The 23,346-nt window shown below is 50.3% G+C and overlaps 9 protein-coding genes across 9 annotated transcripts, besides 3 other annotated features; 4 read left to right on the top strand and 5 right to left on the bottom strand.

Annotated features, from left to right (window-relative positions):
- Window positions 1-941: 941 nt before the first annotated feature.
- EKO05_0007731 (uncharacterized protein) lies at window positions 942-3,426 on the bottom strand (the record flags this gene model as incomplete). Its single annotated transcript, XM_059637112.1, has 2 exons — window positions 942-2,893; window positions 2,952-3,426. The coding sequence occupies 2 exons, from the start codon at window positions 3,424-3,426 to the stop codon at window positions 942-944; spliced, it is 2,427 nt and encodes an 808-aa protein (XP_059493095.1).
- Window positions 3,427-4,236: 810 nt separating this feature from the next.
- EKO05_0007730 (ADP-sugar diphosphatase) lies at window positions 4,237-5,217 on the top strand (the record flags this gene model as incomplete). Its single annotated transcript, XM_038941121.1, has 2 exons — window positions 4,237-4,884; window positions 4,957-5,217. The coding sequence occupies 2 exons, from the start codon at window positions 4,237-4,239 to the stop codon at window positions 5,215-5,217; spliced, it is 909 nt and encodes a 302-aa protein (XP_038797129.1).
- Window positions 5,218-6,020: 803 nt separating this feature from the next.
- Window positions 6,021-7,888: a mobile genetic element.
- Window positions 6,760-6,962: a mobile genetic element.
- A 231-nt stretch (window positions 7,889-8,119) lies between the features above and the next one.
- On the bottom strand, window positions 8,120-8,549 carry EKO05_0007729 (RNA binding protein snu13; the record flags this gene model as incomplete). The annotated part of the gene is made up of 2 exons (XM_038941035.1): window positions 8,120-8,325; window positions 8,378-8,549. 2 exons carry the CDS (start codon window positions 8,547-8,549, stop codon window positions 8,120-8,122), a joined length of 378 nt encoding a protein of 125 aa, XP_038797130.1.
- A 414-nt stretch (window positions 8,550-8,963) lies between these two features.
- On the top strand, window positions 8,964-9,872 carry EKO05_0007728 (vacuolar ATPase V0 domain subunit c; the record flags this gene model as incomplete). The annotated part of the gene is made up of 5 exons (XM_038941039.2): window positions 8,964-8,980; window positions 9,132-9,144; window positions 9,280-9,409; window positions 9,495-9,755; window positions 9,805-9,872. 5 exons carry the CDS (start codon window positions 8,964-8,966, stop codon window positions 9,870-9,872), a joined length of 489 nt encoding a protein of 162 aa, XP_038797131.2.
- A 610-nt stretch (window positions 9,873-10,482) lies between these two features.
- EKO05_0007727 (uncharacterized protein) lies at window positions 10,483-12,025 on the bottom strand (the record flags this gene model as incomplete). Its single annotated transcript, XM_038940968.1, has 2 exons — window positions 10,483-11,748; window positions 11,801-12,025. 2 exons carry the CDS (start codon window positions 12,023-12,025, stop codon window positions 10,483-10,485), a joined length of 1,491 nt encoding a protein of 496 aa, XP_038797132.1.
- Window positions 12,026-13,644: 1,619 nt separating this feature from the next.
- On the bottom strand, window positions 13,645-14,649 carry EKO05_0007726 (uncharacterized protein; the record flags this gene model as incomplete). Its single annotated transcript, XM_038946370.1, has 1 exon — window positions 13,645-14,649. One exon carries the CDS (start codon window positions 14,647-14,649, stop codon window positions 13,645-13,647), a length of 1,005 nt encoding a protein of 334 aa, XP_038797133.1.
- A 704-nt stretch (window positions 14,650-15,353) lies between these two features.
- On the bottom strand, window positions 15,354-16,610 carry EKO05_0007725 (uncharacterized protein; the record flags this gene model as incomplete). The annotated part of the gene is made up of 1 exon (XM_038946371.1): window positions 15,354-16,610. One exon carries the CDS (start codon window positions 16,608-16,610, stop codon window positions 15,354-15,356), a length of 1,257 nt encoding a protein of 418 aa, XP_038797134.1.
- Window positions 16,582-16,682: a tandem repeat.
- Window positions 16,683-18,120: 1,438 nt separating this feature from the next.
- EKO05_0007724 (uncharacterized protein) lies at window positions 18,121-18,444 on the top strand (the record flags this gene model as incomplete). The annotated part of the gene is made up of 2 exons (XM_059637111.1): window positions 18,121-18,284; window positions 18,330-18,444. The coding sequence occupies 2 exons, from the start codon at window positions 18,121-18,123 to the stop codon at window positions 18,442-18,444; spliced, it is 279 nt and encodes a 92-aa protein (XP_059493094.1).
- A 4,189-nt stretch (window positions 18,445-22,633) lies between these two features.
- EKO05_0007723 (uncharacterized protein) lies at window positions 22,634-23,203 on the top strand (the record flags this gene model as incomplete). The annotated part of the gene is made up of 1 exon (XM_038946372.1): window positions 22,634-23,203. The coding sequence occupies one exon, from the start codon at window positions 22,634-22,636 to the stop codon at window positions 23,201-23,203; it is 570 nt and encodes a 189-aa protein (XP_038797136.1).
- Between the last annotated feature and the right edge of the window lie 143 nt (window positions 23,204-23,346).

Below are 23,346 nucleotides of genomic sequence, written 5' to 3'. Positions count from 1 at the left end.
TACACTACAGCCTCAATTATGCTTGGTTTATGCGATTGAGCCAAAGGTCACCCGTATGTAGATGACTCCAGCACGTGATAGGACAGTAAGTGCGGTTAGATAAGGGGAGGTGGAGGTAGAAGTAGAGGTAGAGGTTTCCCCGCACTAATCCAAATTGGTAGCATATATATTGGCCAACTAGGAAGAGGTGCTTAATCCAATGCAAATGGTTAAAATGTGAGATGATAGACAAATCTCAGGAGTACAGTTTTCCAGACGGATGCAAGATCATGCACATCAAGTCTGTTGTTTCCAGCGAAGGTCTTCTAAACGATTGTAGATGATGTTGAACGCGATACTTATGCTACTGATTGATATGTACTCCAATGATTTATAATAGAAGCACGTTTAAGGCTTAGTTTCAAGTACAAGAATGTCTTACCATACATTCTCTCTCAGGGTGATAGCGACAAGGGATTATTAAAGTTATACTACAAGCCAAGCTTGTCGACAACCACCCAGGTTTGGTATTCTGGGCACCGAAAAAAGTACTTTTGGTGTCCTAGAAACCGACCATACTCCATAGAGGCTGGTCAATGGATGTAGACTGGGTTGGGGTTGGCTTGCTTTACGTAAGATTCCAGGTGGGAAGCGGGTTCCTACAAATATCCCAAGCCAAGCTGCACGTATGCTGCTAGTCTGGTAACAGCCTCTGCCTTACTCTCGCAGTTTCCATATCGAGGCCAAAAACATATGTATATACATTATTGACTACTGAAGTAGTCATTGACATCATCCAATGCACCTCGACGGCAGTACGCGTTGACAGGCAGCCTGACGCGTGGTGCAGTCAAGTTTGAGATTTAAGGGATTTTGGGGGTTCATACAATCTATTACTGCTAATAGGATGTATGGATTACAGCAGCTTAAAGAAGGCACCATGTCCTGCCGATCTCCCGGTCTCAAATAAGACATATCCTGTGTCTCCCTTCGTCTTCATCATATACACCATCATGTGGCAAATCGATATCACCAGGGTAAACCTCCAGAATTCTATGCCGTGTATCTTCGGTCTCATCCATGGCCAACTTGTCCCAAAACGGACTCAGCTTCGTGATGCCCATTCTTGTGAATACTCCGGTCTCTTTGTCCTGCAGCCGCAAGATAAGACAGATCATGTCGCCGGTCTGATCAATAGCGGCAGGCACTACATAGACTGTCTTGCCAGAGGTCGAGATACAGTCTTTGTCACGCAAAGGGCAGTCCAGGTAAATGTTCGTGTGCAGCTCCCTGTTCAGTGCCTTGTCGCGACCGCGACCGACCAACTGCCATTCGTAGCGACCATTAGTCCCCACAGACCTGATCTTGGCTTCGCGCAGTTTGCAATAGAGTCTGATCTTTGCCTCATCAACAAGGCCAAACTTGTTGTTCTTGTCATGTGGCTCAACTTTCACATCGTCTATCGTGATGAAAAGTCGACGATACGTCCTGTCGGTATACATGACGCCATGACCATCAACTTCAATGGCAGCCCAAGAAAACGAAGGTGCACGGTAACCATCGGGTGACTTCGCTGGGTTCGAAAAGTCCTTGCTCAAGTAGTCGAAGTGAGGCTCGACACGCCACAGAAGCTGGCTCGCCAGATTTGTGCGCCACAGACCAGCTACGTACTGGTCCATACTCTTCTCTGCCATCATCTTGGCCATTCCAGATAATGCTATGAGCCTGTCCTCAAGCTTGGTGATTGATGTCTTGGAGTATGTTTCTATGATACGGGCCCAGTCCTTGAGAGCAGGGTCAGTAAGCCGCACAACATTATCAGAATCTCCGGCTTGTGGCTGCGCATGATCTGCGTTAACGGGATAGTTGTCGATGTTGAGAGCTTTGAGTCTAGGAACCTCAACGATGCCTCGATTGGTAAGCTTGAAGTTGGACATTCCATGCGGTTGTCCTTCGGTAAAGTCGAATCCTGCACAGCCTTTCGAACCTCTGCATTCCCAGGCTATCTGATCACGGCAGAAGTGTAATACTCTCGGGGATAGTACTCTTTCCTGAAGTACCCATCCTCGCGTATTCACGGGTCCTTTGTCGACTCGATCGGTCCAGAAAGATGCATCAAGGACAGTACATGGGCGCATGTAATTCTGCTTTGCATCCTTTCCTCTCTGTCTTGAGGATTTATCCTGGGAGTGTGAGATGAAGCTCGTTTCCGCGTGTGCACCTGGGACGCCTTCGATGTTCAGCTCAACCTCTTCCTCTTTCAGCAATGAGGGATCTCGGTACTTGAAGAGCCCTCCTTCGCTGTCTGAAGAGGCTGTGGCAGACAAGTTGAGATAGGTGCCTCGATATACTCGATCCATATCTCCGGACTGGTGCAGCCAGTCTTCTTTGTCCCCTTGTCTGATGCACAGGGAGTCGATCCAGATATAGCCAACATCTTCGATCTGGGCTGCAAAGTAGATCGCGTCGCGAAACGTCTTGGGTAAACGACTTATTGGTATTCCTTGTCGAAGACCCTGCTCAGTCTCCGACGTCAACTGATGCTGGGGCTTGACCGCACGGCCCCAACAGTGGGAGAGGGTGACATATCTTGTGTTGCCACCCCTAAAGCCTGGCCCTATCTTTTCTCCCTCCCCGTAGAACCATGACTGTGTCTCAACAAGTTTGACGTGGAAATCGGGCCGTTCTTTGAGCGATTCCCAGACAGGACCACCGGAAGGCTCCCTGATAGTCTCCCAGTTATTGTCAGTATCGATTTTCAGGTCCTCTAGACTGAGAAGACGAGCAGGATAAAAGCTCTGCGGCTGATCCGCGGCGCATTTGCATTTGTTCATCCAGTTTACAGCGGTGTCGAAGACTTCCTTCGAGGACGTGCTAGGCGAGGTGCGTGGGTGGAGTGCAGAATCTTTGGCTTCTGGAGGTGTGAGTAAGCATATTGCCAGCCTTGGAAGGGTACAAGCCAGGGCTCATACTTGGATTCTCGAGTAGGAAGGTACGCTGCACGCGGATCTGTTGCTGAGCTCTTTCCTGTTCCCGGCCCAAGTGCTGCTTCTGCTTTCGTTTCTGCTCCTCACTCAGGTGCTGCTTCTGCTTCCGTTCCTGCAGCACAACATCAAGGCGGTAGAGATGTTCGTTTTTAACGAAATCCACATTTTGAACAGAGAGCGAGGCTGCGATCTCTAGACTGGGCTCAGTAACTGTCTCGGAGAGAATTTGTTGGGACGTCTCGGAGAAAGAGTCTTGACGGCGCGAGACTTTACTCGATTTGACAAGCTTTTGTTGCTGCAGTCCTTCACACAAGGCACGGCAGATGTTACAAGCCTGCCCAAGGGACTGCTCTTGCAGACTATCGATACTGGTGGGAAGGCTGTATCTTAAGTCGTAGGTCCCTTTCCAGACTCGGCCGACCTGCGATTGCAGCATATCTTGACAAACAGTACAAACCATGACGAATGAATGTAAGTAACCAAAGGCAGAAGATTACAGTGATGATTTTGGGTGAGGATCAAGCATGACTAGATGTCGTTTCCAATGTCGCAGCTGGAGCGATCTTGCCAGTCTATCATCATGGCCTGTAAACCACCATGCCTGCAGCGCGAATCAGCACTCACGGGCCAATCGCCACGCGGGGCTGCTCCTAAACACGTAAGCTAAAGTCCCTAAACAAGTAATGTCCCCGAAATAGTGTGGACTGGAGGACAGCTGATACGTGTGATGTAGGAGAGGGAGCAGCTGGACGTAACACTGCATCCAAATCCTGGACAAGGCGCAATCGAGCGGGGCTTAACCGGCAGAGCAGGCATCTAGGTCTGGTAAGGGCAGAAATGGACCTGCAAGTATAGAAAATACCCTAGAAAGCTCTTTGTCTGTTAGCAAATGGCTGTGCGGCGTCCTATGTAGGTGTGCATAAAGGTGTTTATACGTAACCAATCCGAGGCTCAGAACTGGAATCATCTGCGGGGAGGGTGCATATGCCGTGCATGTCAGCCGCAGCTGAGCTCCACTCCGTCAGCGCTTGTACCTAATGCCACTTTTCATGCATCAAGCTATCATGGTTGCTGTAGAGTGGCTTAGATCCTTGTGATCTCTGCGCTGTATGCCTGGTCTATCCACCTACTCATCAAGATCTCTCAGCAAGCACGATTGATCAATCACATCAAGACCTGCTAACCCCCAAAATTGTCAGGCTTTCTGACACTTTTCTTTGGCAACGTGCTATCGTTCGAAAACACTCTCCACGTTCTTCAATTTTCAGTCATGGGCGTCTTCAACTTGGAGGAGAAGGAAGGGTTTGGGCCTTCAGTACAAGTAACCTTCCCATCAAACATCACCAAGAAACAACTCCAGGAATTTGTCCCTTTTCGAGACTGGAAAACCACGCTGAGGCAAAACCTACAACTTCAACGTGATGAAGATGACCATGCACACCATCGGGAACCCTATGAGCTTCGATCCGTCGAGGTACAATCAGTCGACTGGTTTGGCCCAAAAACAATTGGCTTTGTCAAGATCTCTGCTAAGATCAAGAATCAAAACCCCGACAAGGAAGACCTTCCCGGGATTGCATTGTTGCGTGGTGGAAGTGTCGCGGTGTTAATGGTGCTTCGTCCGCAAGACGCCAAAGACGAGAGATACGTGATCCTTACAGAACAGCCCAGAATCCCCGCCGGCAGCCTTCGGTTTTTAGAAATCCCAGCTGGTATGCTCGATGGAAGCAACGACTTTATAGGAAAGACTGCCAAGGAGATCCAGGAAGAGACGATGATCAAAGTTCGCCGCGAAGACCTGATCAACATGACTGAACTCGCGCTTCAAGAGTCACAAGTCAAGGATACGTTGCAAACTGCCATGTACCCGAGTCCTGGGGGTTCGGACGAATTTATCCCAATTTACCTTTGGGAAAAAGTAAGTGGTCACCTAGTAGACACCCAATTCAATAGCTAGACTCTGCAAGTTACACGTACTGACAGTTTGCAGGAGCTCGATCGACAGCGGATTGAGGAGCTTCGTGGGAAACTCACAGGCCAGAGAACGCAAGGTGAGATGATCACGCTAAGAGTCTGCGATTACGAGGACTTGTGGAGGGAAGGTGCACGTGACGCAAAGACTCTTGCAGCCTGGGCGCTGTACGAAGGTTTGAGTAGAGCGGGGATCCTTCAGGATGCTCTCGAACAGAAGCGCAGAACATCGGGGAGCAACTCGCCAGACGGACATCCTCAGAGGCAGAAAACTTTGTAAAGGAGAATCGGCTGTGTCAGTTTCGGGGTAGTGATGCGACTCTGAAGCTCGTTCCTGCCTATACTTCGAGGCTTTTCTGAACCTAAGGTCTAGCTTAGCTTCCTAGCTGTTTCGTCTCTGCCTCTTTCCCGCATCACGTGTACACTGCCTTTCCATTTGATCACTCTCTTCTTTCCTGTTGCAGGAAGCCCATGGCTCTTTCATATAAGACGAGTCTTGCAGATACCGTTGTGAGCATCCCAGTCGCGGTACGGCACGTTGACGTTACTGTTTGCGACCTCACCGTGTCTCTGCCTGTGAGGCGCAGTCATAATAAATCTATCAATTAAACAACTCTTTACTACAAGTTTAATAAATAAAGCGCATACAGGGGTACTGTCTTTACAACCCTCGATCTTAATTATAGAGGTAAAGATAGTGGAGAATTTATGTATCAAAGACCTAAATCTTCTATCGAAATACTATGCTAATATATGCCTATAGAAAGAGTAAGTAACTATGCGACATGAGCTTACCGTATTTAAGGGGCGTACCAGCCAGGTTGTAGTCGGGTGAGTAAGTCCTAGCGAATACCCACTTTGTATGATTTTGTAATTTGTAGCTGTCACAATGTTCTTCCCTAGAATGGTTTGCATTCCAAAAAAAAACTGTTTTAACCTTTTTGGTAACACTGGACAAGAGAATGAATGTGAATCGCAACGACCTTGCCGCCCTTGCGCATGTATACATTTAATCGATGTGTGCGTGCGTTGCCGATGTCAAATCTAGTTGTAAATGTCCCGAATCCCTATGCATACATGGCATAACGTACCCCACGGGCGAGCCGCTCAACAGGCGAGCCGCTCACTTTTGCCAAGCCCCTACCAAACTTCTCCTCCTACACCAATGTCTTCTTAACAACACCATTTAGACGCGTTAAAGGAAGCTCAGATACAGCTTGCGCTCCAGGCTCTTAAACAAGACGCGAATCTCTCTTAGCGACGCGCTGCAGCTATCTACAGGGTCCCTTAAAAGACACTAAGCGACTGACACATAGGACAACCTTCACACGCAGATTCTATAGCTAACTTACAGAAGCTAGATAACAATAAGGAGGAGGTAATTATTAAGCATGTTCTTAAGCTAGATGCGTAAGGATTTTCCCCTTAGCTCTTAGATGTAGCTACTATAGCTAATTCTTTGCGCACTAAGCGTAATCTAGGCCCTATTAGCGTAAACTAGCCTAGTATGTTTGTTAAGTAACACCTAGAGCTTAAAGTCAAGTTTAATTGCAAGTACGACTACAAGAGAGCTCTCTGTAAGGATTCTGAGGTTCTACAGGGCTGGTTTAGCCTAGTAGCTAATATTAAAGCTAAGTATAGCATCTAGGATAAAGACATATATAACTTCAACAAGACAGGCTTTATAATAGGCCAGATCTTCCTAGGAGCAGTTGTTACAGCTTTAGAACGACAGGGTTAGCCAAAGGCTATCCAGCCAGGCAACTAAGAGTGGGCTACGGCTATAGTGAGCATTAATGCCAAAGGATAGGCTATTCTAGCCTTTCTTATCTTTAAAGCCTACTACTACCTCTCTGCCTGGTACAAAGAAGAGGATCTGCCTTATGACTGGGTTATTAGAGTCTCTGATAACAGCTGGACTACTAACAAGCTTAGTCTTAACTGGTTAAAGCACTTTAACAGGTATACAAAGGAGCGTACTATTAGTACCTACTGTTTGCTTATTATTAATAGTTATAAGAGCTACAACTCTCTTAAATTCTAGCAATACTATAAGGATAACAAGATTATTGCTCTCTGTTTGCCTCCTTACTTATTACACCTTACACAGCCCCTTAATATAGGTTGTTTTACTGCTTTAAAGAAGGCGTATAGGTGCTAAGCTAAAATACTTATATATAACTAGATTAACTATATTATAAAGACAGAGTTCCTGCTATACTTTATACGCGCCTACAATGCTGCAATTACTTCTAAGAATATCTAGGGAAGGTTCTAAGGTGCTAGATTGGTCCTATTTGACCTAGACTAGGTTATAATGGCCCTTAATGTAAAGTTGCGCACTCTATCACCACTACTACCTGTTAACAACAAGCTCTAGCAGTTACAAACCCTAAGCAACACCCTTAAACTTAGGTTGCAATTAACGCTTATAAAGATAAGGATTTAGAGGTATATAGATAGTTTGCCTACCTCTATAGTTAAGGCGTTTAAGAAGGTAGTAAAAGGGGCAGCAATAATTGCGCATAAGCTAGTGTTGGCGCAATAGAAGATTACTTAGCTTTAAGCTACTAATAAGGCAGCTACACAACAAAAATTACACAAAAGAAAGTAAGTTTAGGCAGAAGGGACCCTAACAGTTAAGGATAGCCTATAATTAATAACTCTAAAGGAGTTTAGGGCGCGTAGTGATAGGAAGAAGGCAAAGAAGCAGGTGCGCGCTAAAGGAGGTAAGCCCTCCCAAAGACGCTGTAGACAGTGCAATCAGACAGGACACAACGCGCAAACGTGTTAGAAAGAGGTAGAAGTAGTTTCTAAATAGTATTACAGGCCATACTGCACTTTACAGCACTAAACTAGGTTGTTTTGGGCCATAATAGGGTGGAGTTTGGTGGGGGCTTGGCAAAAGTGAGCGGCTCGCCCGTTGAGCGGCTCGCCCGTGGGGTACGTTATGCAAGTATTTTTCCGCGCAAAGCAGCAAGTGGGAACATTTTTTTGGAGGATTCTTAGGTTATATTGAAAGAGTCTGTGCCGAATATATCCAGCACTTCATTCTCGAGTTACGCACAGAGCTACTTGGGATATCTCAGCCCAAGCCTCCGGTACCTTGTCGTTCCGTAGCCCATCATATATCCGAAAGATTGCGATCCTTTCGCCTGCCAGTCTAGAACACTAATATGCGCTCAGATCTGGAGCCTCTCGACCTTGTCCTTGAGAGTGCGGATCTGGCCCATAAGGTCAGAGGCCTCGTTGGTGGTAATCGAGCAGGCGATGACGGCGCGGGCGACACCGCAAGCACGGCCCAGAGCCATCTTCGAGGGGACATAGACGTAGGGGACGTTCTTGTCCTCGCAGAGAAGAGGCAGGTGGAGGAGGATAGCCAGAGGGGCTGGCTTCTGTCAGTACAATAACCAGGAACAGCGGCGCAAGAAGCAACTTACAGGTATCGGCAGCAAGGACGATGACCTCGGAGATACCACGGTTGAGGGTCTTAGTGGCCTCGTTGGCACCCTTCTTCAACTGGCGGTAGTGGGTAGCCTGCTGAACAAGGTCGAGAATTTCCTGGCTGAGAGCCTGATCGGCCTGGGGCCATGCGGCGCTGGTGTCGGCCATGGTAGAAATTTGTGTCGGGTGGTGTCTGGTGTAAGGGTTCTCTGCTTAGCTCGCCCGTAGGTTCACTGCTTTGCTCGCCCGGTGGGTATGTGGGTGAATTCGGTGAGGCGGGTGGTGAAGTATAGAAGTTCGAGCCCTGCGATAAACCGACCGAGCACAAGCGCGCAGATAATTTTTGGAGTAGTCAGCAGCGATGCGGCTTGGCGTACGAAAGACTGCCACGTGATGAAGCTAACGCCCATGCAGACTAACGCGAAACCAACCAACCAGCCGCGCAGCAGTCTTCGCCAACATCGTCACCACCGCCATCGACACGACAACCCTTCCGTCGCTGCATCCACCCCGTCTGCCCATCTCATCAACGATCACTACGATTTTCACGACCCCAATTCGATACACTACACAACCGCTAAAATGATCTCGGACGAGTGGTGAGTGCCAGTAGAGCTCTCCTTGTCCAGGCCGCAGCCAGCTTCGAGCTTGCCTCTGCGGCGATAAGCTCGATGCAGTCGGCGTGCCTGCGACAGTGGAGGCGCCCATAAACATTTTGCTAGAGAGAATCATGGCTAACAGACTTCACAGCCCCGTGTATGCTGTAAGTTCGCGACAACGACTCCTCTTCGCCTCTCTCCGCGGTCAGCACCGTGACGACCCACAACCATTGTCATACTGCGAAGCACTGCCATCGACGATACCTTACGTGGTCAACAACATGCTGACCTCTCCTTAGCCCTTCTTCGGCGCGATGGGTTGTACATCAGCCATCGTCTTCGCCTGCTTCGGTGCCGCCTACGGTACCGCCAAGGCTGGTGTCGGTGTCAGCGCCATGGGTGTCCTCCGCCCCGACTTGATCGTCAAGAGTACGTCTTTTATACCTGCTGGACAGGCCACAAGAGCTGCTGGCCAAATTTCATTGCGGTGGCGGATGTAACTAACATGAGACAGACATTATCCCCGTCGTCATGGCTGGTATCATTGGTATCTACGGTCTCGTCGTCTCGGTCCTGATCTCCAACGGTCTGTCGCAGAATGTCTCCCTCTTCACCAGCTTCATCCAGCTTGGTGCTGGTCTCTCCGTCGGTCTGTCGGGTATGGCTGCCGGTTTCGCTATCGGCATTGTTGGCGATGCTGGTGTACGAGGAACTGCCCAGCAGCCCAGGTTGTTCGTTGGAATGATTCTCATTCTCATTTTCGCCGAAGTTTTGGGTATGTTTCCGCCACTCTTAAAGGAAATCTATGTTAACATAATTGGCAGGTCTTTACGGTCTCATTGTTGCCCTCCTCATGAACTCCAAGGGTGCTGAGGGTACCTGCCCTTCGTAAATGCCACCGTCAAATCACAATAGCAGCCTACGACAAGCTACCTGCATCAGACGAACATTGGTACCAATCTGGCTCGATACGTAAACCACACTTTGCATGGCGCTCATGAAAAGCATGCGCGGCATGTTGTACGTCTTACTTTTGTGTATCTTCTTAGCGGTGTCTAGCCACGCCAGGGGAAATTGAGCAACGAGGAGAGCTACGGGGAAGAGTAGATAATGGAGTCGAGAGACGGCAAACGCGATCCATTTGACGGCGTGTATTCTAGGGTCTCATTCAATTTCATTGCGCTTAGAAACGAATGCATTGCTTCATCAAATCTCCTCCTACCACCAACATGATGCTGGTGTCTACGAATGGTTTGGCGGCCGATAGTTGCAGGTATCTAGCTGACGTAAGAAGACCGTTAGTATAGAGACCTGGCTGTCATGGTTTGGCGCAGTAAGGATGTATTGATGAACTGCACATCTTGAGTCACGCTAGTAAGTTACATGCACACGCCTTCAAGATATCGTAGTAGTCATTACAGGATAGTATCAAAGGCACACCGCATCACAACCCATGAATCATGGACATCACGTCACGTCGTCCCAGCGTAAAGTTCCGTTTCCTACACCAAGTCCCTTGCATGTCTCCGCGCCCTCTGCATCGGAGCATCGATAGTAAGACTCCTCTTCCCTTCCGGCGCCTTTCCAAACTGTTCGTTATTGCGACAGCTGCCTCCGGCTGGACAGGCGTGGTATACACTCATGGCTGCCCAGCCGCCGCACGTCTGGTCTGCATTGCCGCTGCACTTTGAGACGCAGGCGCCCATGATGCCGTCCCGGGGCGCATACTTTGCGTTGAGCTCGTTTGCGCAGAAGCATTCGCTCTTGTACTCGAGCCCTGCGTAGGAGAAGCCGGACGCAGTGCAGAAGTCGATGCAGTCCTCGACCGTCGTGTTCGGGCGGCTGAAGGAAACACCAGTGAAGGCACGGTCGCCGATGTTGTCCTTTCCGCAACCAACGTATGCCCATCCTTTTGTCTGGGTGACGTCGACGTAGTCTACTTTCCTGACGCCGAGAGATACGCCGTCGTTGCATTGTGTGGGAGCAGCTCGGTCAGGTCCGTACGTGACGGGATTGCAGCCCGGGAGCTTGTCGAGATGGCCGTCATTGACTTCATTGACTGCTTCTGGAAGGCGACATGCGGCGCACTCATCGGGCGTGAACTGCGTGACTGCTGAACAGCGCTCCACTTGTCCAGAGTCGTCGGTGCAAGTGTCGACAGCATTCTGCAGAACAGAAACGTCCCATCCGTTCACGAAGTCACCGTGGTATCCAAAGCCTGTGGCGTCCCCATTCGCAAAGACGAAGGGGTGTTGGTCGCCGTTCCAGTGCTCGAGGAAGGGGGCTGTGTCGTAGAGAACCTCGTAGAAGATAGAGATCATGTGGACTGGATATTCGGGTGGGCAGGCGCCATTGTTGTACTCCTGACCGACAGGATAGGACATGTGGGATTTGTGGTCGGGCGTATCGATATCTTTGCCGTTCCAGCATGCTGGGAAGAAGACTTGTGCGCGCAGGCCACCTGGGCAGTTGAAGTCTGGCATATTGTTTGTCTCAGGGAGATTGGGGCCGCCGAGGCAGGCGAAAGAAATGGCTTTTGCAGCCGAATCGTTGCCGAAGCTGCGTGCGAATGTGTCGCCTGCGATCATACGAAAGCCCTCTGGAAAGGCGTGGAGTTTCTCGTTGGAGTCGTCGCCCCGACGTTGCAGGTAGTACACTGTCATGCCGCCATGCATATCTTCTGGGTCGCCGACGGTAGGGACCGGCATAAACGTTCCGTTCTTGAACTTGACGTACAGCTGGGGTGTCCAATAATTTGACATGTCCTCCTAGACGAAGTCAGAAGACTAATCCCAGTTAGCTGTGAATGAGGGGTCATACCTTAATTGTACATGTTGAACATTTAGCTGCTTGCATGTCCTGATATGTCATCGTAGGCGCGAAAGCAACTCCACCAGAGATTGTATGTACATGAGAGGCGACACCTCCAGGGTTGATGATAGGGTCTAATCGCTCCCGAACAAGTCGTCCAGGACAGGACATGCGAAAGAATGCCTCAGATGGGCCCAGAAGGGCAACAAGTACGGAAAGGTAAGTGATATGCATATCTGCTGGGTATATTGCAAGAGACTTGCCGGCTGAACGATAGAAGTAGATAACCACCGGCGGTCAGCGGTATAAATAGTCAAATTCGACGATAGACAAAATGACGTGTGACAGACTGGCAAGCCTCAAGTGATGGACGTTGACAGGCGCGCGCATTCGTACGACCGATGGTCAGACCCGCGCATGGCTTTCCACATCTTGAGTTCTTTGTCTTGCGGCGCCAACCTCCAAATGCTTGTTTGAAGGTGGATATGTGAGAGGGGCTCGTTGAGTTGGCTTCAGTAAGACAAGTCAGATCAACACCGATTCGGACATGTTGATTGAAAGAAGTGGCGGCTTGTGGGCGCACTGGTTCACCCATGCGCGCGCTGTGGCGCATCAATTACGCGAATGTCTCCACTCCTCATTGTTACCAGAACCTTGAAGGCAACGTGAATGACAGCTTTTGGTGGTTTCCTAAGAAGTGGTGAGTGTTTGGAAGAAGAGTTACGGAGACGGAACGATTGGCCCACCGCCAGCGGGCCAGCTAGCGTTGTGAACTAATATCTGAACCTCGCAGCTGGGCGGTAAGCGCAGGCCTTTTCACCTGCATAAGGAAGGAGCATGTATCTGGGCGCGCTACATGATCTGATACGTTTGCTCATGCCAGAAGTCTGTCATCAGCCATAGCGTTCTTGTGCCTTTCACCTTCGCTGCAGGTGGGTTTTGGTAAGTCACATTACACACCCACCGGTTCGCGGCGTCGTGTAAGGCTGCCACTCATCCCTCCTCACAACGTCCATGTAAAGATTTACTAGACGTTGCTAGCAATCGTGGACCGCGACAACTCTATCTAGGACCATTTGTCTACTACTCTGCGCGTTGTGGACGCTCTCTCCACCCAGTGAACAAGGGAACAATGGTCTTGGTTGCCGCTTTTGGACAACTAGACTTCCTAGCCTTCCAGACCATGAAGTCTACCGTGGTTCATTCGTAACGAACCTCCGTCAAGCAGTTCAGCAGTGCTTCTGCCTTCGTTTTACCTTCGATAGTCGCACAGAACAATGCGAACTGCCGACGGATTACTCGATGCAGATGACATGCATAAGCAGACTGCACTTCGGCCATGCGCGAACTCGTTCAGGTCCATATGGGGCCACGTTCTCTCTTGCCACTGTCCGCTTCCGTCATCTGATCCCTCCCAGAGTGAGGTCAACAATGCTCATGCAGGCCTCACGTTGGTCGGATGGCGCCGAGGTTACACAGGGCCGGTAAGCAGGCGCGAAGCCAGACTCAGGAGCTCGAGCACTGTTACACTGATGACGGCGAAAGTCTTGCAGTCGGCTTTCAGAAGATGATGCTAGGCGACATCGACAAAGCATTCAAGACGGACGATCAAGGTGGCTCCAGCAGCCACGATGCAGCCACAACGGTAAGAAAAAGCGTAATGCGGCTACAGATCGGGCGCGCTATCATGTTGGTGTCTGAGCTTTTCACGATGCAAGAATACCGAGAATATCTTAGTGTTGAAGTTCATTTCAGCGTTGATGTAGTGGCCCATGTTCGTGATTGATCTATGATGTCCTTTGTGATCTTGAACATGCTCAAGAAATGGGTCTAGCGTGCTGAGCAGTCGATCCTCACTTCTCACCTGGGTAAAGCAGCCCATTGTCCTTCCTGACTTTTTCTAGAACCCTCAAAATATCTCTCGACAGCGTCTCATAATGCTCCTCTGCCTTGCGGTCTCTGTTGTTGATGACTCGTGCAAACTCCTCAGCCTCTTCCTGCAGGTTAAGCTTGACTCTTGTCTCCGGCCCCGCAAGCTGCTCCCTCTTTTTAGTTTTAGGGTCCCACAGGGTAACCGTCTCGATATCTGTGATGGTAGGAACAATTAGTGTTCCCTTCTCTCCGTAGATTTCGCTCGGAGCGTCGGAGTTGTATGTCTTGCTGTGGCAGAGGTGAACGACGAAATTGCCATAGTCAAGGATTAGGCGGCCGCCACCATCTGCACCTGTAGCAATGATGTTAGGCCAGTACTTTGCGTTTTTTGGTGCGCCGAAGAGGTCGATGGCTGCGGATACGCAGTAGACACCGAGATCGACAAGCGCGCCGCCGCCCATCTCAAGATTGAAAATGTTAGGGGTCTCGCCTGCCAGAACTTTCTCGTAACGGGAGGAGTATTGGGCGAATGTGATAGAGGCACCGTAGATGGGTCCAAGGTTCTTTATTGATTTCTTCAGAGTTTTGAAATTGGCCTCTTGGATGTGGCGGAATGCTTCGATGAGAAAGACATCCTTCTCCCGTGCAATCTTGAACAGATCATCAAGTTCTGTTACTGTACTGCAAGATGGTTTCTCCAGAATAACATTTTTGCCTGCGTTCAATGCAAGCTTCGCTTGTTCGTAGTGCAGGATGTTAGGGCTGGCGATGTAGATGGCAGACAGATTTGGATCGTTGACGAGCTTGTTCAGATTGGTGTAGAGCTCTACTTTCTGCCTTCCATATGTTGCGGCGAACTTCTTTGCTGAGTCTTCTGTGCGAGAGTATACAGCAGCAAGGTTCCACTGTTTTGTAGCTTGAGCACATTCGATGAAGGAGTCTGTGATCCAGCTTGTGCCAATGATGCCGAAATTGATGGGTGCCATGATAAGCAAGGGTTTGGTGTAGGTTCGGGGAATGGAAGCTAGGCAATTGATCTGTCGGTGGCGAGGCGCAAGACTAGCTTCTTATACCGATGCCGTGTCTGTATACTGTTTTGTTTTGTTGGGCGGGGCAGTCGTCGAGGGACATTGCGTTCGACCCCACCAAAAGCTATGATGGAGCTCCAAGGATGTGATGTCAGAGCCAGCAGCTAGCAGAACTCTCATTGGTCCACTGCTGCAATTGCCAAATACGGCTACATCTGGCGATTGCTTCCTCGCCAAAGACCGAAAAAGGAGTCACGTATGCATCACGCAAGCTGAGCAAGGTGCGGCGATATTTGCCCAATATTTATTGCTGACGATGTCTACATGAACCGAAACCCGGCCTATTCGGTGCTTGCTATAAATCGAGAGCTCCGCAACGAGGAGGGTATCATGCTAAGAACGACGTGAGCTGTCGTGAAATGTATCATACTATGTGTGTGAAGAGTTACACTCCTCTCCGTAAGCCAATCAGCTGAAAGCGAGGTGGTTGTAAACCGAATGAGAGACTGCAGAACCGCCCAAAAAGAAAGGAGTAAGCACAGGAAGACCAGGCGGGAAAAGGCCAAAACGCCGAAAAAATGCTGTGATCCCGAAACGTCCAGTAATGCATTGTGTAAGCAGCTCAAAGCCACATGGATCACCGATCTCGTCGCCAACAAGGTTCAATCTTCCCAGACAGTGCCTAGAGAAAGGTCGACGCGCCTCTCGCCTCCGCAGACACTCCAGCGTTTCCTGGAGTCCCTCTTGCCGAAGCCGAAGCCGCGTCCGCGACCTTCTACATCCAAGCTGGATCTGCGGGACTCTCCACCGTCTTCACGATCAGCTGCTGCCTTCAATTGAGCAATGCGGTCTGCCTCGATGGCCTGATCCTCTGCGTCAGGACTATCTGGTATGGTCTCGAGAGACGAGATGGAAGGGCTCCGAGAGCGCATTGAGGTTGGCGTGGATGGAACAGAAGAAGAGGCAAAGGAAGAAGGGTAGTGCTCGTTGAATTTAGAGGGGACGAGCATGGGCGAAGAAGCTGTTGACGTCGGTGTGCTGGCAGAAGGCGTACTGGTCGGTGGGAGTCCAATTGGTATGGAGACATGGTAAAGCGGCGATGCTGGCCGTCTACGCCTCGACAAGGAGCTAGTGCTACTGTACAGGCTGGTCATGCTGCTACTGGCTCGAGGTGTGAGCTCGAGCTCTGCATCCTCTGCAATATCACATATGCTGGGTGCGCCCTCGAATGAGCCGACAGAAGCTGGACGGATGCCAGATCCATATCGTTCCTGCATACCTGATGTTGCTAGACGAGGTTCGAATGTACGTGGGCTACGTGGCTTGGGCGAGCGTAACGGAGAAGAAGGGCGGTCGAGAGGCATGGGCAAGGGTGAGAGAGTGAGACGTCCCGTGGTCTGCATAACAATGGGCAGTGAGTGCGCTCGGGTCATGGGAGGAGCGAGTGCGCTGTGGCCACTCTGAGAGCGTACATGCGAGCGGTTGCGCGGCTGGGTGTGGTATGTGTAGGTGTTCTCTGGCGCAGGATCGGTCTGCGAGCGAGGCGTAGAGGGCCGCCGTGACGACATGCTGTCATCGGACGTGTTGCTCAGCGGGCGGGCGAGTGTGTGTACTTCGCCCATGCTTTCTGTCTGTGCAAGGAGAGTGCCTGTGTGGGAGCCAGTGTGGGAGCCAGTGTGGGCACCTGTCTGCTGGGCTGGCTGGTGTGAAAGGGCCCTGGAGACAGTGGAGTGGGACGAGTCCTGGTCTTCGTTGTCCTCGGAGGGCGGAGACGATGTTTTGCTCGAGGGCCGGGCGGCAGCAGCTGGTGCTGAGCGAGGCGTAGAGTGCGGTGCTATGGCGCCTGGGCGCTGGACGAGTTCCTTGTGCTGCGACGTGTCTGGCGCTGCTGGCGAGGACGAGGGGGGTGCGGCAGTCATGGCGGCGAGCAGCGAGAATGCATAGTACGGCGACGGGCGAGCGGCGAGCGGCGAGCGACAGGCGAGCAGGCGCTCAGGCGCTGAGGCGGTCAGGCTGGAGGTCTGTTCGGTGGTGGAGAGGGCGTTGGCGAGTGCAGCGCAGCGCGACGCAGGGGCTAGTCTGTCGTGGTTGTGGACGCAGGTTGCTCCTTGCTTTTGTTTCAGCCGCCGACACGTGAAGGTCAGTCACCACTATTGGCTGCTGGCCGCCACTCTGTTCGGCAGTGCTCGTCTCGCAAACACACAGCGGACAGACGGCGTGCGAGAACAAACGCCGCTTGGCCGGCGACGTCAGAGCCGTGAACGAGGTGGGCAGAGGTGGGCAGAGAAGCGCACGCTGATGCTGCACGGCGACAAAACCGCCGTAGAATCCACGGCCAGGTACAGGTACTGCCGGGAGCGCTATCGGTCTGGGGCAGGCGCGCGAGATGCAGGCTGCAGCGACGGGCCCAACAAAGTAACCTTGTGACAATGTGAGGGAGACAAGCAGAGTGCCGAGACAGAACCCACTCGTGCGCACCTCACGGTGAAGACGTGCAAGAGGAATTGGAATTCGAAATTGCTGGGGAGACGCCTGCTGCCTTCCCCGGCGCCGCCCTGCCCCCATGGATTGAATGCCTCCAGTCAAGCGCCTAGCTGGACCCTGCATGCTGACGTTTTCGGGCTAGCAGAACCATCTCGTCGCCGAATGCGACCATGCCCACTTCAACTGCTGCCGTCCTGTTCCTGTCCAATCCTCGTCCGGGTCTGGATACCGCTGCTAATTCTGGACTCCTGGCTTGTCACTTCTGCCAACTTTTGATGACTTGTGGGTGTTCATGCAGCTCCTGACCCCTTCTCCACCCTGCCAAATCAACGCATTGCGGAGAAATTACTCGCGCCAGATCCTGCAATAAGCCTCTAGTCTGCTGAGCCACGATGAAGGGTCCATGCACGGCTGACTCTCACAAAATCAGGCAAGATGAAATGCGTATATCTGTGTCCTGCTGTATAGCTGTCTGAGATAACTCCCGACAAACGAAAGGATGTCCATAAATTGACGTTCTGGAAGTGCCTGGACCGTGGATGAAGAAAACATCACTCTTACCGACTTGATGAAGCTGTCTAGCACGATTCGCAACCCAGCGCCACACGATCTGTTCAAGCGCACCAGCAACACCGACACTTGCTTTTATGAAGAGTTTGACATCCAATACGTCAAGGCGAAGTTTCCGAAGGTTGAGTAATACTTGATCACACGCACGGGTCGGGCCATATCTCATCGAAGGCAATATTCTCGCTATCGTAAAGAACACCGCGCCAGGCTCGCAGATGATCTGGATGCAACAGACGCAATCGCTAGGAATTTTGAGGGCACGGTGGCTTTATCTATCTCCGCGGCAACGAAATTGGGTCTCCAAGCTGTGAGTCTCGGTGAAGATGACGAGTTCATTGGCCACACGTCACAGACATCTTACGTGTCGTGTCGTCCATGTCTAGGGCAACCGTCCTACGACCTCCTCCTTTGCCACGGGAAGGCCGTGATGGCAAACCCTTCGAATGTTCGTTGTGTCGTTACTTCACTGTCGTTACTTCATTGTCGTTGGTATGGATACTTCCTGGCAGTAACATGTCTATCGTGACCTGCAACCATACGTAAGTCAAGTTGATGATTCCTTGGCACGGACTAAACAAAACCAGGTATGCACCTTCAAGGGTTGTGCCACTCATGATCGAACATACGAGTCAGGGCGAGAATGGCTCAGTTACGAACAACAGGAGCATCAAAACGTCCGAAACTAACCAACGGTGGTGAAATGCCTGGCTGATGAGCACAGCTAACCCGATTGATCCCAAGCTCCTTACACTCGCTATTGAAGACTACGATGAAATGCAAACCAAGTCAATTAGTATGGAAGGCGATATGTTTGAATTCATTGTCTGTCGTCATGTCACTAACTAGCTTGAAAGAGCGAAGAGAATACAAGCAACCATGAGAGGGAATTGGAACATGTGCTCGAAGCCAGGATGCCCGAGGAGGATCTGTTGAGATATATCAGGGCGATTCCTCTCTATTCATGGTCTCGACGAATGGTAGTGGCAAAAATGATGTTTGTTTATTTCAGCGACATGGGAGCATCCTGGTTCGAATTACACAGTATGACAAGATAGGCACACGACTATAGTGCTTCTTCTCCCAGCGCCTTGCACACGCGAATCACATTAAATAGTGTTGCACAGAATATCGCCTATATTATCGCACTAAATTATAGTACTGTTGTACTAGTATAACTGCTCTTTTTGGTCGCGACAAATAGCTAATCACATGTCGTTATTACTCGGCAAGGACATAGTAGAAGCGTTAGCTCTGCTGCAAGGAACAGCGATGAATGTAGAGCTAAACATAATACCGCATCTTTTGTTGAAGAAGGCCTGGCCTAGGCTTCTTTGGGATACCTCCGAGGGCCAATTAGGTTGCTAGTGGTGACCCACCGCTCAACCGCACTCCAGTAGTCACTCTCCAGCATCTTAATAGTATTGATTGCAGTCAAAATAGTGATCTAAAAATGATTACAAACAATTGTAGGACTATTTGTAAGTACAGCAGTACCTATATTAGCCGCCTTAGCTTGTCCCTATCCTCAGTTGTAACATATAATCATCCTAACAGCAGCTAGTTTTCGGTTTAACAATGTATACTGTGGTTTTTAACAATGTTTTAGCAATCTAGACGCCTGTGAGGCAGATAAGGCGTGGAACGGCAGCAATTTTAGGTAGTAGAGAGAACAATTGATGGTTGTTAACAGGCGTGGGAAATCAACGTTACCACAAAGACACATCCTGATAAGATTCTGATATCTTGGCATATGCAGAGCCCCGCACCGTTACCTGACTGGCTCGGGGGCTTGCCACAAAGAAGCCTAGACCAGGCCTTCTTCAACAAAAGGATGCGGTATCACCCTGCACATTCCTTACAAGCTCGCAGGCTGCGGTAGCTCTCAAACCCAATCGCGTGCCGTTGTGCCGTCATGGCAAATCACACAGCTGCTGAACCATTGGCGGGGCGCAAAACGCGTTTAACCACTTCAACTCGAACTTCGGGCAGTCACCGATGCTGATCATTACACCCACGGAGTTGACTGCGAGATCGCTTGTTTTGATGGTTCTCCAAGAGATCGTTCAGGAAGGTTCGCCGAGGGATGAAGGGACGAGCGCTCGAGCCGCTTGGTGAGCCGCCCGTCACGCCGTCGCTCGACGGCATTTACCAGCACCAGGCTCAGCTGGAACAAGTCTTATCCACATCTCTTTGTATCGTTGCCTGATCTGCTTCGCAGATAATACGACTTGTAGTGGCGCATTCGCCAATCTCGTAGATTGACACGTAGCTCAAAATGCCTGGAGTGGCGTGCAGGATGCCGTACCTCCTTACCTTAGTCTGGCGGGACATTTACTCGAGCGAGATGTATATCTAGTAGCGCAACTGCCACCGGCCAGTGAGAAGGCACGGAGAGCTAGCGATAATCTTCCCTGACGTTTCATATCACCTGGTACTGTCGCTTCTATCCTTCCGTTGACACAAATACACAAGCACCCATCTCACACTCTTCTCAGTGTTCATGGCCTTTTGGGAAACTGTTCTGAACTCCACAGACTCCACAGACGCAAAATTGTACGGCAAACGACTCATACCGACCATTGTCGACGACAATGTGAGACAACAGCCAGACCGGATCTGTCTTTCTTTCCCCAGATGCTACACGTATTTGCGAGATGGATTTCAGGATGTTGACTGGCGATGCGTGAGTTGAGCATGCTTGTGGCTAGTTGACACTGACGGTAATAGTTTGCCAATGCAATCAATAGGATGGCTCATTTCATTCATAAGGAAATCGGTCGAAGCTCTGCATTCGAAACATTGATGTACATGGGCTTTCCTGACATTCGAACTTACATCGTTCTGGTAGCTGCGTAAGTTGCACTTCAATCTCACTCCAATTTCACTCCAACCACTCCAGAACATCACTCGCACAACAAACCGTAAAGACTAACAGCTTCATGTAGCATAAAGACAGGTCATAAGGTACGGATCCTAGCCATCTACAGTAATTGTTTGGCTGCAAGTCCATGCTGATTCAGACAGATACTCTTCAGCTCTCATCGAAACAGTCTGGCAGGGCACTCGAACCTTATCAGGCAGACCGACTGCACCGTTCTGCTATACACGGCTGGCTTTCCAATTCCAGGGATCCTCGAACGATGTCGGCTTGAAGCTGTGCAAGTCCCAGAGCTTGCTGCACTCCTAGATGGTTCACTATGCCAACATTATCCGTACAAAAAGACGTTCGAGGAAGCGAAGCATGATCCTTGCTTTGTCATACATACATCAGGGTCGACGGGCCTGCCTGCACCAGTAGTGTGCACCCATTGGTCGATCAGCACTACCGATCAGCACCACCTTGTAGCGCCATTGGACGGAAGGCCCTCTATCTGGGGTACCGTACTCGATGCCAGACGTCGTAATTACATGGCTTGGCCGATGTCTGCGAGCTCTGGAGTTGCAGCTGGCATCACGGATTTCTGCTTCAGCAATACAACCACTGTGCTAGGTCCGCCTGAAGAGGCTACTGCAAGTACCATTGAAGACATGATCCAATATGCAGATATAGATTCGGCAAGCTGCGTACCTGCAACGTTAGAGGAGCTTGCACGGAGCCCGGATGTTCTAATGAGACTACAAGGGCTAAAACACATTTCTTATGTTGGAGGTAACAGAACTTCGTCTTTGTATCATGATGTACGCTGACGCTGTAAAGGTTCGCTTTCGCAGCATGCGGGAGATGCTATATCCCAGCATGTTCCACTTGTGTGTCTGATGGCATCTACCGAGACCGTCACTATGGTGCAGCATCTCACAGATCGGGAAGACTGGTCATATGTTTGCATCCACCCTTTTTTGAACGGTATAGAAATGCGTCCGGTCGCTGATCTGTTCGAACTTGTCTATGTAAGAAATCCGGATTGTGTGGAGTTTCAAGGAGTGTTTAAGGTATTCCCTGATCTGTTGGAATACTCTATGCACGACCTATATTCGAAGCACCCAACGAAACCATATCACTGGAGGCACGAAGGCCGGAAAGACGACATAATAGTTTTCAGAAACGGTTCGAAATTTAACCCAATGCTGCACGAACGGATGATAGCGCTGCACCCAAAGGTGCATGCCTGCATGCTGGTTGGCACTGGTCGGGATAAGCCTGCAGCAATCATCGAGTTGCATCCAAGATACTACACGGAAGACGGTTTGGCACAAAAAGCTCTGAAACACAAAATATGGCTGCAGGCTAGTAAGGCAAACGATGTAGCGGATATCCATGGTCAACTAGAACAACGCTATGTCATCTTTTCGAACAAGGATAAGCCATTTCAGATGGGGCTGAAAGGTACCGTACAACGACACGCAACTACTCGCCTGTACGCCCAGGAGATCGAGGAGCTCTACGCTTCGATAGCGGACGGAGGCCCCAGTACCCTGTTTCAAACGGAATCAGGAGCAGATTGAGGGGCAACCGAAGGCTCACTCCTTGGTCCTGCATGTGCCTCGTCCAGTGGGTCAGACGAACCACGTGCTTTGGCAGCTCAGCATCCAATATCAGAGCTCACGGCTACTATGTTGCCGTATAACCTAAACGAGCATTAATAATTGGTCAAAAAAATATGTACTAAGCTTTTGTAGCGTTGCTTTGTCAGCTACGGAATTCGGGTTTCATTTGTTCGTCCGGCCGTGTAATACTAATAGGGCTCGTTGTTCTCGATCCTTACTTGAATAAGGTACTCTATCGGGAAAGGCTTTAACTCAATAAAGCGAGGCGCAGACTGAGTTGGGACACAATCTGCGTGGAAAACATATATAACTGACGAGTCGCATCCCCCAGAACTAGGCACCAGCAAAGAAGCCTCTACCTCAGCGTCTCTTCCACCATATTCACCACCAGCGTCCAGCAGCCATGGCACCAAAGTCATTCCACACAGTCGCTCTCACGCCCGTCATCTTGGGCCTCAAGAATGCGGCTGCAGTGATTCGCAAAGGCGAAGCGCACGCCAAAGATAACAATGTCGACCCAACTGAGTACCTTAGCGCACGTCTCTACCCCGACATGGGCGACTTCTGCTACCAGATCTATCGCTTCACCGACACAGCCAGGTATATCGTAGAACGCTCAAACCCATCAGTTCCTACTCTCAGCCTCCCGGACGTGGAAATTACGTTTCCTGATCTGCTCGCACGAGTTCACAAAACGCTCGAGTACGTCGAGAGCATCGAAGCCAAAGCTCTTGATGGTAGAGAGGATGATGAAGTTGTGCTTCAACTGGGGAAGCAACTACCAAAGGGTCCCTTCGAAGTCAGGTTCACTGCTTTCGAGTATGTCCTTCAACAAGCTCACCCCAACTTCTGGTTCCACGTCACGACCATGTACGGCATTCTCAGACATAGTGGTGTTCCACTAGGAAAGTTGGATTATTCCAACGGGGCAGGACTGATACCTATCAAGTGGCTGGGACTGAACACCACGTAAATTCATGTATGGCGGCGCTCCACCAGAATGATGGCTCGATATCAAGAATCGGTTAGAAACAACCACAGTCTATTAAATTTCCATTCTAGGCAGTGACGCCGTTCGCTAATGCAGTCATTATCTCATGCTGACCATACCCTTCA

The sequence above is a fragment of the Ascochyta rabiei genome, chromosome 13, assembly GCF_004011695.2.
Source record: "Ascochyta rabiei chromosome 13, complete sequence".
Taxonomy (NCBI): domain Eukaryota; kingdom Fungi; phylum Ascomycota; class Dothideomycetes; order Pleosporales; family Didymellaceae; genus Ascochyta; species Ascochyta rabiei.
The sequence above is the reverse complement of the archived record's forward strand: the minus strand, read 5'-3'. Positions and strand labels throughout refer to the sequence as shown.